General features: G+C 39.5%; 1 protein-coding gene across 2 annotated transcripts in view; it reads left to right on the forward strand.

Moving 5' to 3' along the window:
- Positions 1–15,969, forward strand: part of si (sucrase-isomaltase (alpha-glucosidase)) — a 127,096-nt gene that overhangs the window by 23,560 nt on the left and 87,567 nt on the right. For both annotated transcript variants that reach the window (XM_034234033.1, XM_034234027.1), the window contains exons 7-12: positions 2,990–3,161; positions 4,627–4,726; positions 5,241–5,353; positions 5,471–5,596; positions 8,657–8,788; positions 9,823–9,942. In XM_034234033.1, coding sequence (XP_034089924.1) covers positions 2,990–3,161; positions 4,627–4,726; positions 5,241–5,353; positions 5,471–5,596; positions 8,657–8,788; positions 9,823–9,942 — 763 coding nt within the window. The remainder of the gene's footprint in view (positions 1–2,989; positions 3,162–4,626; positions 4,727–5,240; positions 5,354–5,470; positions 5,597–8,656; positions 8,789–9,822; positions 9,943–15,969) is intronic.

Below are 15,969 nucleotides of genomic sequence, written 5' to 3' on the forward strand. Positions count from 1 at the left end.
TATACTTTTTGTAAGGTGTATACAGTTTGCACCTACAGAAAGAGAGGAAGGTAGACACATCAGTGTAGCAAGCCATACATGCCGTTACTATTAAAGAGGGCCTATTATGCTTTTTGGGTTTTCCCTTTTTTGTAGCGTGTTTTATAGGTTTTATATGTAAATGGTCTGCAAAAGCTAAAATCCCAAAGTTACATCCAGAGGAAGGTTCTCTCCTACACACTAGAAGCACAAAATACACATTTGAACCTGAAAATGAGCATATTATGTTAACATCTTCAAACTCTTGATATGCATAGAGCAGAATAATTATGAGAATCATAACTCTGTGTACACACACTCACACCATGTATCAGTGAAACTTGGTGTCTGCAAATATTATATCCTAATAAACTCAAATATAATGATGTCTGGCATCAAAATTAAGTTTATAAACCTTGTTAATATTCTACTTTGTAACATTTTTAGAGGTCATGCTCAGGTCATTATCGAACAGTTATAAAAACATGAACAGGTTTATGCAATATTGCTCAGTAACGATAAGAACAGCTAATGCGGAAAGAGCACACTTACATCAAAGTGGGCATGCATAAGTTAACACAATTCAGACTTACAGGTTTTTAAAACATTTTTAAATGAAGTAAACTCCTTGAAAAAAGTACATTCCTGTGTCTGACCTATCACCTGAATGCACAAGAAAATACACAGATTTGTAATGATTCACACAACGTATGGCGCTGTAAACACAGGACGTTAGAGTAATTAACTATTTAATAGCGGAAAATCTTCAAAGCAATCTCAGTGCCTCCGGTTGAAGGTCATGTGCAGTGTTGAGAAAGATAATGCTGCTTTATACTTCAGTAAGTGAGGCGAGCTAACGTTTGAGATTTAACAACATTTTACAAAGGAAACATATTATTTTATTGTTAAAACCCCAGATATTTACCTCTAAAAACATAATGAAAATAGATGGGAAGAGTACTGTCACCCCTAAATGTTGGATCATATCAGTGTAACTCTCAATTAAAACATTTAAAAGAGAATATTTAAAGGAATTACATTTGGGGGAATTTTGTAATAAGCCATAAATGCCATCAGCAACTGTGATAAACACCGATAGTGTATAAAGGTAATAACCTCTGCATCACATCCTGGCAAATGAAAGTGTTTCAGTCACAAGCCCCATTTTTGTATACAGCATCAACAACCACAATGGTTTAATGTCTCTTGTTGTTTAGTATGAAGTGTGGGACTGTGTGTACACAGCTCTGAGGGGTAATTGATCACTGCGATGTCACACAGGGCTGAACACATTTGTGGGACATGAACATCATTTCTAGAGTGTGAAACAAACATATAACATGGCGAGGTGTTCAATTATGATGGGGGAAATACTGCATGACATGACAATAAGATGTGGCTCATAAACGACTTCAGGGGATTTCTGACATTATTGCAACAAATGAAAAACGAAGAATCAATGTTAATCTAATAATTTATTTAATCAATTATATAAGGTGAGTGTCGAGAGACCTTAAGAGAGAATCAAGACATTGAATCAAATATTCTACAGCTCTACTCGTTTTGTATTTTGTAACACTAGGGCACTTTTTTTAACTTCGGAATAAAATGTAGTCTAATGTATGAACATAGTTTGCAGTATTATCTTTTCATACTTACATACTAATATATTTATTTTGTGTTTCCCCTGGGACTTTAATGTTGAAAAAGGTCTTTATTTTTCTCACACTGCCTGTGCTGCAGCACCTCTTTTCACCCTCTGTCTGAAACCAGAGCCCAGTCTGCTCTGATTGGTTAGCTGGCCTTCTCTGTTGTGATTGGTCAACTGCTTAGAGATGTCCCACCCCACCACTGGTGGGGAGCAGAGATGTGATAGGTGGGTCGCGAAATACAAAAAATAAAAAAATGAATTACTTTATTTTATTTTTATTTATTTTTCTCACTGGTGGAATATCAAAACAACGGCCCGCCCGGGGTGCAAAACGCATCAATGAAAGCGACCCTCTACCACACAACACAACACCTGTAAATAACCCAATTTGTGTTCTTTCAAATTGAAAAGGATATTGCATTGTGTTTGTTACTTTCGTTGCAGTTGTATGTCTTAAGTGTAATTTGGCATGCTTTTATTTTTGAAGGCGAGTTTACGCTGTTGACAGGAAGTTGTTGTTGCTATGGAAACAAGACACGTTTCACAGCGGGCGGAACTTGTCATAAAGTCCGCGATAATAAAGCCCACCCATTTAGATGGAAGATATGATTGGTCAATTGTACTGTCAGTTGACATTACTCTCTCGTTCAGTTACTATAGCTGGCCCTCTGTGAATCCATAGCTGGACGTCCAATCAGCTCCTGTCTTCACCTCGCAGAGACGAGCTTCTTTCATTTAACCCTTCACATTCAAACAGAAACTGAATAGGCAGATTCAAAGGATTTATTTCTTTGGAAATGTTATTTTAAATACAATTTAATCAAGTTATTTTTGGTAAAACTAATGACTAATATTACTAAAAACATATTTAAAAAAATAAATAAATAAAAATATAATTTGTTATTTAACAACTAGTTGATGGTTAATTTGTGTACCTTAATATAAAGTGTTACCGTTATTTTTACTGCATTTACAAACTTTACTTATTTTGTCTCTACCTTGTTATAGCAGTTGTAGAGAGAAAGCTCTGTATTGCTATTGTACCTACCAGTAGATGTCTTGTTTTGAAGGCAGGAGAAAGCTACCCTGAGGGCTCATTAGAGTTTGATGGGATGGTCTGTCCTCGCCTTTCTTTTTTCTTCTACAACTCAACTCCTCCACATGTCTAGTTCCCAATCCCTCTTCTCACTGTATCTCACTTTCTTTCTTATTTCGCCCCTCACATTTTCTTTCTCACCTGCTCTCTCCGTATCTTTTTGCCACATCTTCTCACTTCCCAGTGCTGACCCGTTGGTTTTGTCTCCTGTTATTTTCTTTCAGGTTTGACACTACAATGGCTCCACTGGTGTTTGCGGATCAGTTCTTACAGATCTCTGCTAAGCTTCCATCCCATAATATCTATGGCCTGGGAGAGCATGTGCATAAACAGTTTCGCCATGACACAAACTGGAAAACCTGGCCCATCTTCACCAGAGACGCTTTCCCTAATGGGGTGAGGAGTGCACACACACACACACACACACACACACACACACACACACAACACACACACACACACACACACACACACACACACACACACACACACACACACACACACACACACACACACACACACACACACACACACCACACACACACACCACCACGCACACACACATACACACACCACACACACACACACACACACACACTACAAACACACACACACACAGCGAAAGATAAGAGATCACCAAATCATACTTCTGCTTACACATGAACATACACATAACTTATTAGATGTATATTGTATGTAGCTGGTACCAGTAGCTTAGAAAAGGTTCAAAATAACAGAGCCTTCTATGTCGATAACAACATTTCCCACATTTTGCCGGCCAATTTTCACCCTAGGAGGCTGAAATCATTGGGGTCAATTGTGTGAATGTGAAGGTGTGCATCTGTGCCAAGTGGCAACACTGGGGTTTGGCAGTGAGACTGGCCAACAACAGTGTGTGTGTGTGTGTGTGTGTGTGGTGTGTGTGTGTGTGTGTGTGTGTGTGGTGTGTGTGTGTGTGTGTGTGTGTGTGTGTGTGTGTGTGTGTGTGTGTGTGTGTGTGTGATATGCATTCACTCAAGGAACCATATGCATACTTGTTATTTTTTAATATTACTGCTACACCGGCCTTATTGTGTACTGGGAGGCTAACAGTTGACAAGCTTACCTAGGATTTGTGTGTGTGTGTGTGTGTGTGTGTGTGTGTGTGTGTGTGGTGTGTGTGTGTGTGTGTGTGTGTGTGTGTGTGTGTGTGTGTGTGTGTGTGTGTGTGTGTGTGTGATATGCATTCACTCAAGGAACCATATGCATACTTGTTATTTTTTAATATTACTGCTACACCGGCCTTATTGTGTACTGGGAGGCTAACAGTTGACAAGCTTACCTAGGATTTGTGTGTGTGTGTGTGTGTGTGTGTGTGTGTGTGTGTGTGTGTGTGTGTGTGTGTGTGTGTGTGTGTGTGTGTGTGTGTGTGTGTGTGTGTGGTGTGTGTGTGTGTGTGTGTGTGTGTGCATGTAAGGAAGAAGATTAGGGCTGCATGTGACATTTATTTGGAGATCCGACCAAGTGATGTTTTTTTAGATATTCAGAAAAACAGTGAGATATTTGTCTTCCTTCAAATTCTGACTTTATTCACAGAATTTCAATTTGTGTCTGGAAAAAAGCCAGAATTCTGAGTCTGAATTATTCCTTTTTGTGTCCCTAATCCTCTTCTGTATGTATGTATGTGAGTGTGTGTGCATGTGTTGAAGTTTCATGTGTACATGCTCCCAACATGTGTACTCTCCTTCCCAAAGGGCTTCTAATTGAATGCATTGTAAGCTGATTAGGCAGTAATGTCCCAATGTGCCTCCTCAGCTTCGATACATCTCCCCCGTGCCTCACACCTCTCCCTCATCCCTCTGTCTCTCTGCCTTCCCCTCAGGGAACACACAACCTCTACGGACACTATCCCTTCTTCCTCTGTCTGGAAGACGAGAGCGGAAAGTCATTCGGGGTCTTTCTCATGAACAGCAATGCTATGGGTGAAGATAAACACAAAATACACTCAAATACATGCTACAAACGACATGAAAACATCACACTGTTCTCAGGGTAGCAAAAGAGACAACAATAGTTTTGTAAAGGCAGCAGTGTGAAAAGAGAATACGAATAATAATCATTTATTTCACAAACACTTTTCAAAATGATTCAAGGGCACATATTATATTTCATCCTCATAACCCACATGGATCTACTGTTGCCTCAATCAAAAATGGTGCTGACAAATCAAAGAGAATATTGCATGGCTCTTTTATTACATGAAGGAGATGACTGAAAGCAATGGGAACGCCTGCTGACATGTTCCTCTTGCTCATGTCTATAGCCTCTTGATGTAAAAAGCTTTGTGTTGCTTTTGCCTCTCGTGGATTGTCTTGACTGATACACATCTTCTTGTTTCATGTCTGCACAACAATAGCTATCCCTCAAAGCAGAGTCACTGCCGGTTCAAAATAGTTTGAAAGGGCATTTTATCATGCTTGTCCATCTTTTTTTCAGAGGTCACTTTGCAACCAGCTCCTGCTGTGACCTTCAGGACGATCGGAGGAGTCCTTGACTTCTACATCCTCTTTGGAGACACGCCAGAACAAGTGGTGCAGGAGTTTCTCGAGGTGAGGCACAAACAAATACTCTTTTAGAAGGAATGTATTACATAAGAAGATATATATAAGGTTTTCTGTGGTTTGTGAGTAGCAATTGCAATAACAATATGTCCGCTGTGGTTTCAGCTCATTGGCAGGCCGGTCATTCCTCCCTACTGGTCCCTGGGTTTCCAGCTTTCTCGCTGGAACTACGGCAGCCTGAAAGAGGTCAAAGATACAGTGGAGAGGAATCGTGCTGCGGGCATCCCATATGTAAGATCCTGACAGCTTGCTTTTTCTTATTATTTAGGCCGTCTATACATATAAAGGACAATCTATTGCTGCTTCTGCAATCTGTGGTTTTGTAATTAGGGAGTGGAGGAACTATTAAAACTGGTAGGATTTGTATTATTCTTATAAATAATGTAAGCATTTGAATGCATATTTGAGGTTCTTGCCATGACTGAAAACTCATTAAAGTATGCACATGTTGAGGGATTGCTGAAAATATAGTTGGACTTAAAGAATATAAATTGACAACCAATTTCAAACACCCTACCTTTATTATTTTTGCAGGAGTCACACTTTAACAAACTCTTTCTACAGATGTAGACCTATCAACTTCAAATTCAGTCAGTGTAGAGGAAACTTCTGTGTAGCTATGCAGTGGGAGTCACCGACTCAGGAAGGAGACACGGGAAGAGCAGTAGCTTTGATGTCAAACACATGATGGTTTATTTGGAGTTAACGGCCGGAGGATTCACATCACAAGTCCAAGAGTCAGAGGTTCTGACTTCACGGTAGAGTTGCCACGTCAATTCTGGAGAGCCTCTCTCTTGCCAGCCCATCTAACTGGTTTCGCAGAGAGTAAACAACATATTTGAGGAGATAGCCTAAACAGTGTGGGAACACAGAGCTACTTGCCTCGGACACTTATGACCTCGAAGATTTCACCTTGGAGTCCACAAATACAGAGAAGGAAGTGTCCCAGTGTACCCACAACACAGACCATCTGTATCCCAGTATTGACCGGTCACAGAATGGGAACAATAACATTATTGGCTAAGCCGCCTGTGTCCTTAAAGAAGGTAAACAGACATCGAGGTTTGTCCTGTATGTTACTAACTGGCGTCTTATGATAATTATTTCCACAACAGTCAGGACAGTTTTGAGGCCTTAGGGATTCAAATGTTTAAAAGTCTTAAGTTTCTATAAAATGACAATGCCTTGGTGTGGTGGCCATTTCGTCATGAAACTGCTTTTTGCCAAGCACATGTACACAGCCATATTGAGGGGAAGTTATAGCGACACCTTATGGCAAAAGGAATTTGCTGTTAATTGATGGCGCCCTACTTTAATAAACCCCTACTCCACTTTCACAATCTATATCTCAGCTCTGTGCGGAAAGTTGTATGCAATTACATTCCTGTGACATTTTGTTTGCATTGTGTTTATTGTCACAATGAAAATGAACAATAAAAGCCTATCAGACAAGATGAAAGGTCGGGCATCAAGTTCTCTGGTCCATTCACATGATATTTTTGTTGTGACAAAGAGAAATAGGCAATCGTTGCTGAGAAACAGTGACAAAATCCACCCAAAGTATCAGAAGCATGAGCTCATTATGAATCAACAGCAGTCTTGGGAATGAAAACACCTTATTGATTTAGTTTTCAGATCAAGGAATGCAAATTAGGGACAAAACAGAGGCAGGTCTTTCAATTTAACCTCAGATGTCAAATGTTGGGAGATATTTTCCAGGCTTATTTTCTTTAAAACAAAATATGCATTTCAACACCAACTGTCTGAAGTCAAGCTGTGACAATGCATAATACCTGCAGCAGAGGGTTTATTCAGCTCCTACCTTTGTTTTGGGGAAAGTGAAGGAAATCGATAATTCACCTTGCGCACCCCTTGTTAAAGTTGAACCATTCATGCACTTCTGTGTGGTTCCAGAGGCAAGAGCCCTAACCACTACACTATCTGTGGAGACGTGATGTGAAGGCGGAAGCAGGACTTTGTGAGACAGTCAGAGTGATAGCGATGGCCTTTAGCCTAGACGGGGTAATCCAGCTTTCTGTCAAATACTGGAGAGTCTACTGGGCTCTATAGGTTCAATCCCAGGACAACTATTTTTCAAGCATCACTGAATGTTAGCACTGATCAAAGATCAATTGAGCAAGATCCTTTTATTATCTCATTCATCGTGATCTGAATGCTCAAACTACTCCCAACACTTCTTCCCTTCTGAGACTCTTGATAAACACCAGTTCTGGTTGACATTTTCTTGGGAAGGAGCCTGTGCTGCTTATCTTCGCCTGGGAATAACTTTAAGAAGTCCCATCTACACAGAGCGCCGCTGTTTGATGTACTTTCCCTTCCTTAATAACTAAGGTAAACTCCCAATCTGAATCTTTATACAACCCCAAAAAACACTTCAACTGTATCACAAGTCAACAAAGACTGCGCCAATCAAGGATGCGTTGTGAACCCTTGTCTTATTCAAAGATTAAACGCAAACACATTACTAACCTATCTCAATATTTCACTCGGATAATCTCTTATCTCTCTTTCATAACCGAAGACATTAAGATGCAGCTGCTTCCTCTCCTGCTGTACTCAGGGACATATTTGATAACTATTAGATAGACCACAGAGGGCATTATCACATTCTCCCTAATATGTCTGGAGCTGATTACCATTAGAGGAAGGATCTGGCAGTGCCTTCACGACCATCTGCTCTATCGATGTGAAGTAGATTTTGGCAGACAACAGACAGACAGGGAGCAAGCATAAGTCCCATGCACAGTAAAAAAAAAAGGGTGTGCTAACACTCCCATTGTCCTCCCAAGGTTTAGTAGCACATTATCCGAGTTAGCACATCAGGTCTCTAAAATATAGCAACAGCAGGTCAGACAAGATCGCAATACAACTTTTTTTAGCTGTGGCTTGCTTAACAGTGTGTTTGTTAGGCAGGAAATGGTAAATATACTGTATTATGAATTCACATTAAAGATGTAGAATTTTGAGTGGATGTGTTCCAGTTATGCAGGGGAGTGGAGGCATGACTGGCTACCTTTTTAAATGGCATTAAGAGTCCTTTTTAATTCATTAAATCAATGCAAATGTTATTTTAATATATGGAAGCCATGACATCTACTTAGCATTTACAATTAAGCTTTGAATATCTAATCCAACCTATTTGAAGTAAACTCATCAAGGTATCCAAGACTAGGACACTTTTTTTATTTTTGTAATGAACTGCATATGAAATAGTTATTTTATGTCGTGTTAATGAAGCGCCCATACATTATTTTTGTTCTACCCATGCAGGACGTTCAGTACACTGACATCGACTACATGGAGGATAAGAAAGATTTCACTTACGACAAAGTTAATTTCAATGAGCTGCCTCAGTTCGCCGACTACCTTCATGAGAAGGGACAGAAATACATCCTCATCCTGGTAAGAAGACACATTGATAATGCAACCTTTAAACATCCCTATACAACTACAAAACAACACCTTGAATGTCTTTGTTGTTGATGGTATTATTATTCGTGTATTATTGTCGAATAGTGGCTGATGTGATGTCAGATTGGTGAACTCCAGCTGTAATGAAGCATGACGGATACTTTTTGTTCTCGCTGTCTAAAAGTAAACTCCATCTGATATCCCTGACTCCATTAATGATCTGCTTTCACAGGGAGAGTTCAAAAACCATATTCAATTTATGTTTTTATTGTTTCTGACATAAACCCCAGAACATTGCAACAATATGATGTGTTTCTTAAAAGTAACACTTACCACTGAACACACAGCGTTTTTATTATATCGTTTTTATCTCCCTTTTTAAAGCATATCATTTAGCTATCGTGATATATTTTAATTTGCCATACTTGCCTTTGTTACCTCAAATATTCAGGTTTCAACTAAGAGTGTATTGGTCTGTCAATTAAAATGTACATGTTCTGCATTGTTTGGATCATTGTGGTAAGAAATGTCCTTCAACCTTTTACCTGTCGAAGTTAACGCTTACTATTTAAAATACACACCCTCCAAATCAGTCCAATCCAATCGATCAAGCATCCTATAAACTTGAAAATGGACAAAAAATATCAAAATCTACCCACTGGTTAAAACTGTCATTTTGGAAACTGAAAATGTCCCTAAATTGATTCAGCATCCTCAATAACCCCCAAAACAACTCCAATATGGTCCAAATCAAGCCATCATTGAACCAATTTATTTACGGGCTATAATGCTAATTAATGCAATTCAACAAAACTTCTGCTGATTGTAAAAATGACCCAACATATGCAAGTTAGCATCCGGCATTTGTAATTGCTGGGGACCCCTACTATACATTTCTTACTCAAAACGATACTGGCAGGTAGACGATAAGCAGCTTTGCGACTCACCTGTGCTTTATGAACAGTTATTTTAAATATCATTTGTATATGTGTTGTATTCTTACGAGTGCATTTCTGTTTCCCCAGGACCCCGCAGTAGCTACCAGTAAGAGGGTAGGGGGTGCTCCGTATGAGGCGTTTGACCGCGGGACCGCGCAGAAAGCCTGGATCACGGATTCAGACGGAGAAACTCCACTGTTAGGAGAGGTGAGCTGCATTTGGGTGCTAAGGAAAACAACTGGAGCATGCATTCAGAATAAACAGTGGCCAATGATGAGATACTTATCTCCACTCGAGCATTTCCTCCTACAATGATAATGCCTTTATTAAACCAAGACTCCAACACACGTAGGCCGATTGTCTGAGTCTTAAATGGCTCGAAACAGAGATCATCGTTTAGATGGTTCAAACTTAACGTTACAGAGCACAGGTCAAACACAGGTGTTAAGTGTAAAATGGGTGTTGGACATAACCTAATTCAACACAAATTAGAGGGGGATTTGTAGAGTAGTACAGTCTTTTCATTAAGTCTGTAATACCGTTTGTAGGGTACATTTCTCTTTTGTGAAATAAATATACTCAAGTGGATTCCAGGAACATGCCACAATGCTCAATCAATAATTGGGTAATATTACAATGTTGAGGAGATTCCTCCTTAATGTACCTAAAAGACCTAGCTAGCTCCATGACTCCACGATATAAATGAAACAATGCTTAAGGTCCACTTTGCCATTGAGCCTCTGCATTATATGACTCCAGTTATAAGCAGTTGCCGCGTGTATATCGTTGTACATGTGCGACTGTGGCTCACAGTCCATCAAACCATAATATTCCCTAATGGAGGTTTAAGCCAGTCTGTTAAGTTTTTGATCCCTCTCCCCACAGAGCGTGTGTTTAAAAAGCTCTCTCCCGCAGAGAGAGGTGGAGGTGAGGGGTAAAAGTCTGCTGCTCCCATGCTTTTATAGTGTTGCTTTTGATTACACACACGATTAGGCCCAGTCCCTCAGCAAATCGCTTCTTCATGCCGTTTATAACAGGTCAAACATATGCATTGATTCCGCATTAGTGTTTAATCTTAAAATGTTCTGCATCGACGCATCACAGATTAGGTGTGCGAGTGTGTGCACGGGAGAGACAGCAAGCGAAAGAAAAAGTGTGTGTGTATCCATTTCTCGAAATTAGAAGCTATCCCTGGTTGTGTGTGCTTTATGTCTGTGCACACATGTGTAGGATTATAATTGATTCTAGGTTATTTACATAACAATATACAGTATGTGTCCAGGTTATTAAAACAGTTGGGTGTCTACAAAGCGACCTCTGCGGTAGCTGTGTCAGCGATAGAGTATATACACAGTTATTTATTCTGCTTTTAAGACAGCTAATTGCTCCCAAAGATAAGATAAAAGCTTTTTTTTCCTTTCTCGTGGCCCATGATTTAAGAACAGATGCAAAAATGAATGGGTGTAAACAATGCAGTAGGGAGAGACAAGAGCAAGTAAAAGGTAGACATGACAGACGGGAACATGGGTGGAGAAAAAGGCAAGTGCAGGAATAAAGAAAGACACACATAATAGATTAAAAGTAATGTAGGAGAACTTTCTGAGTTGTAGAAAATATAGTCACACAGACAGACAGGGAGCATAAAAAAACACACAAATAGACATTGGATTGAGAGAGAGACCGAGTTACAAATGCCAGCAGATTTGTTGGAGGTGTTTAATGGGGCGTCAGCATTAGTAAGCAAAATCTAGAGTTATCAGGAGGGAGAAATGGCTGGAAAAGGAGAGATGATACCTGTGAGAGACCATCAATAAGCCCTGACCTTGAAGTTCTTACCACCTGTCAAAAACATATTCCTATAAATCTATGTGTGTGTGCACGTGAGTTTACGAAAGCATGATTCATATCTTTGCTACAAACTGGGCTGTAAAGTTATTGGCAGAGGAAGTAAAGGTAAAAGATAGCTAACGTCGAGCAACCTTGAGATTTAATATCTACCGTGCTCTACAGAGGGGTTCACTCCAATAAATGCACACACACACACACACACACACACACACACACACACACACACACACACACACACACACACACACACACCACACACACACACACACACACACACACCCCCACACACACACACACACACACACACACACACACACACACACACACACACACACACACACACACACACACAATCTCAGCCTTTCCCTGGTGGATTAATCATTTTTCTCAATACATGTCATTAAGGAGGACTTCTAACATACAGTCACGTCTAGAGATTTCTATTGCATTATCGATTTCTCCTCTCCTCTGTTCTCTTCCTCAACTCTTCAGTCTCTCTATCCTGTTTCTCCTCTGCCATTTCTTTCTCTCATCATTCCCCCCCTCCTTCTGTATTTCACATTTGTCACTTCCACATCTCTCAGATCTATCTGTGACATTTCCATGGGCCAAGCTTTTGCTTCTCCCAATGCTTGCCCTACAGCAGTGGTTCTCAAAGTGGGGGGCGCTGAGGCATGACAGGGGGGGCTGGTACTATTACGTCTGGGTCTCTGTGTTTCATTAAAGCTCGGCTCTGTGTGTGTGTGGAACGAGCCATTTTGTGTGCGTGCGCGAGCGAGAGAGAGAGAGAGAGAGAGAGAGAGAGAGAGAGAGAGAGAGAGAGAGAGAGAGAGAGAGAGAGAGAGAGAGAGAGAGAGAGAGAGAGAGAGAGAGAGAGAGAGCGAGAGGAGAGAGAGAGAGAGAGAGAGAGGAGATGAGAGAGAGAGAGAGAGAGAGAGCACCGGTACCGGAGATCGTTGATGTTAGCTTCTGGTGCTAGCGAGCTACGCTAACGGATATAAGGAGTTTTTTCAACAACAAAGTGGAGGAGAGTCCTCTCCTGTCAGACTGAGAGACTCAGTGAGCTAAAGGACTCTCTCAGTATTATCTCAGTGGGTCTCAAATGTTTTGGTCACCATTAATGTAAACAATTATTTCCGAGGCACACGTTTATATGATCATTATAGAAAGAGAATAAATTAAAAACAGGTATGAAATACTATATGACATTAAAAAATGAATAAAGTTTGAAAGGGGAGTGATTTGTAAAATATCCATAAAGAAATAGTACATCTGTTTACAGTTCTGTTTCATAGGTGTTGAGAGAGGTATCCATAGATCTCTTCATTTTGCTCTCAAAGTGCACCAGATTGATGCTTTTAACTTCAATATTTAAAAATAAAATCTTCCCGGGGGAGCATGCCCCCGGACCACCCTATGTGAGGTCCACACACCACCTTTAAAAAATAGCACTTGACCCCTGCGTACATTGTGTATATGCGTGGGGAGTGTTGCAGTAGAACATACCTCTGTAGCGCCGGTACATTAATGGGAAACCCTAAATGTTTGAGCACCCTCTATGAAACGTCAAGCTACCCCACAGCACCCCCAAAATAAATCTCTGGCTCCGCCACTGAGCCTGACTATTTGTGTTGGGGGGGCCCGACTTTTTTTTTTTCTCCAAAGGGGGGGCCTGACAGAAAAAGTTTGAGAACCATTGCCCTACAGTATCATGCTGTTTACATGTACCTTATTGTTCTAGCTAGTGGTGCGTGGTAGACCCCTGAAGGTTGGTGTGCGTGATTGTCTGTTCTCACTGCTGATGTTTAGCAAGTGTGGCGCTTGTATCTTATCTGATTGATGCAGCTGAATTGTAGCAAGAAAGGGGTGATTCTTATAGTGGAGAATGCTGCGTGGTAGAGCTATGAAAGCTGGTGTGCTATTAGGTTGTGTTAGCTATTTAGCTAACTATTGAAGCTAATTATTTTATTTATTTAGTTTGTTTATCTTTTCTTGAATATCATTTACCTCTGTTATGTATTTGCTGTTTATTTGTTTGTTTATTTATCTGCTTATTTGTTTGTTTAGTTATCTGTTTATTAATTTGTTGTTTTAGTTTTTTCGTAATTCAATAGCAAATGTATTTCTTTAAGAAAGAAAAAAGGAAAAAAAGATATATGTTAGTAATTTTGTTTTTGGGAGAAGGGATAATATCTATCTATCTATCTATCTATCTATCTATCTATCTATCTATCTATCTATCTATCTATCTATCTATCTATCTATCTATCTATCTATCTATCTATCTATCTATCTATCTATCTATCTATCTATCTATCTATCTATCTATCTATCTATCTATCTATCTATCTATCTATCTATCTATCTATCTATCTATCTATCTATCTATCTATCTATCTATCTATCTATCTATCTATCTATCTAGCTATCTGTCTGTCTGTCTGTCTGTCTGTCTGTCTGTCTGTCTGTCTGTCTGTCTGTCTGTCTGTCTGTCTGTCTGTCTGTTTGTCTGTCTGTCTGTCTGTCTATATATCTATCTATCTATCTATCTATCTATCTATCTATCTATCTATCTATCTATCTATCTATCTATCTATCTGTCTGTCTGTCTGTCTGTCTGTCTGTCTGTTGTCTTCTGTCTGTCTGTCTGTCTGTCTGTCTGTCCTGTCTGTCTGTCTGTCTGTCTGTCTGTCTGTCTGTCTGTCTGTCTGTCTACTGTCTATCATCTATCTGTCTATCTATCTATCTATCTATCTATCTATCTATCTATCTATCTATCTATCTATCTATCTATCTATCTATCTATCTATCTATCTATCTATCTATCTATCTATCTATCTATCTATCTATCTGTCTGTCTGTCTGTCTGTCTGTCTGTCTGTCTGTCTGTCTGTCTGTCTGTCTGTCTGTCTGTCTGTCTGTCTGTCTGTCTGTCTGTCTGTCTGTCTGTCTGTCTGTCTGTCTGTCTGTCTGTCTGTCTGTCTGTCTGTCTGTCTATCTATATCTATCTATCTATCTATCTATCTATCTATCTATCTATCTATCTATCTATCTATCTATCTATCTATCTATCTATCTATCTATCTATCTATCTATCTGATCTATCAATCTACCTACTAGCTAGCTAACATTCGCCTTCTATCAACCTAGTTAACTAGCTTACGTTAGCTACCCATATAACACAACCCAGTCTCACGGCATTTCGTGTTATAGTCACGACATGTAATCTATTGATTCGTGTTCACCATTTTCCCCCTTTTTTCGTGTCACACAGAACAATTTTAAAAGCAATGTATTTCTATTGGTAGTATGTTTCGTGCCTGCAGCACGTCTTTTTGTCCGGTCGGGTCTTGGAAGACCGGAAGCTGTGGGGTTCATAAAAACATCTTCTTACTCAATATCAAGCCACGATTATTGTTTTTATTTTAAATCGTATAATGTTTAACTTTTTTTGTCATCTGTGAGGAAAATAAATGGGGCTCAGAGCCTCAGAATACTGAAATCTGTATTTTTTAAATCTTTTTTTCCTTCTAATTTGTTATTATTTTCTAAATAACACACTGTTATTTACTCACCAATAACACACAATTATCCTTGTTTTTATGTATTTGTTTAATTCCATAATCTCGGGCTGTTTTGGCGTCCGTCAGGAACTGAATTTCAGAATAAAAATAACCGGAAACAGACGTAGGCATATAAGGGACATTTCGAGCATCATTGCGATACACAGCCACTGAACTGATTACCCAAGATCCTCAGCTATGGTTTAAGCTCGCTGATTGGATGTTTTAGCCACAATGCATGTAGGGATATCGTTAATGCAATTTGAAATCCGAAAAACTATTTTTAAAAAGAAAATAGCTTCCGGTCTTCCAAGACCCGAACGGACAACAAGACGTGCTGCAGGCACGAAACATACTACCAATAGAAATACATTGCTTTTAAAATCGTTCTGTGTGACACGAAAAAAGGGGAAAATGGTGAACACGAATCAATAGATTAAATGTCGTCACTATAACACGAAATGCTGTGAGACTGGGTTGCATAACAATCTATCTAGCTAGCAAATGTTATTTGTATTGCCAAATTGAAAGCACTGACACACAAGCAGCGGGAGGAGACTGATAGGGACACCAACTTTCACCAATTTTTATTTATTTATTGCCAAATTGTTAGCTCTCATGATTTAAATTAGATACTCCATTTGACACCTTATGGTTAAACTTGCAGTGTGGTCCTGTGTTCTCAGAGTTAGTTATTTTAAAAACATTGTTCACAACTCCTTTTTTTAAGTTGACTGACTGCTTTACGGCCATCAGCTCCTCACAGCTCAGTTTATCCCAAATATGCGTTATTGGTATATTGGTGATCTAAAGAAATTAATGA

The sequence above is a fragment of the Gymnodraco acuticeps genome, unplaced genomic scaffold, assembly GCF_902827175.1.
Source record: "Gymnodraco acuticeps unplaced genomic scaffold, fGymAcu1.1, whole genome shotgun sequence".
Classification (NCBI taxonomy): Eukaryota; Metazoa; Chordata; class Actinopteri; order Perciformes; family Bathydraconidae; genus Gymnodraco; species Gymnodraco acuticeps.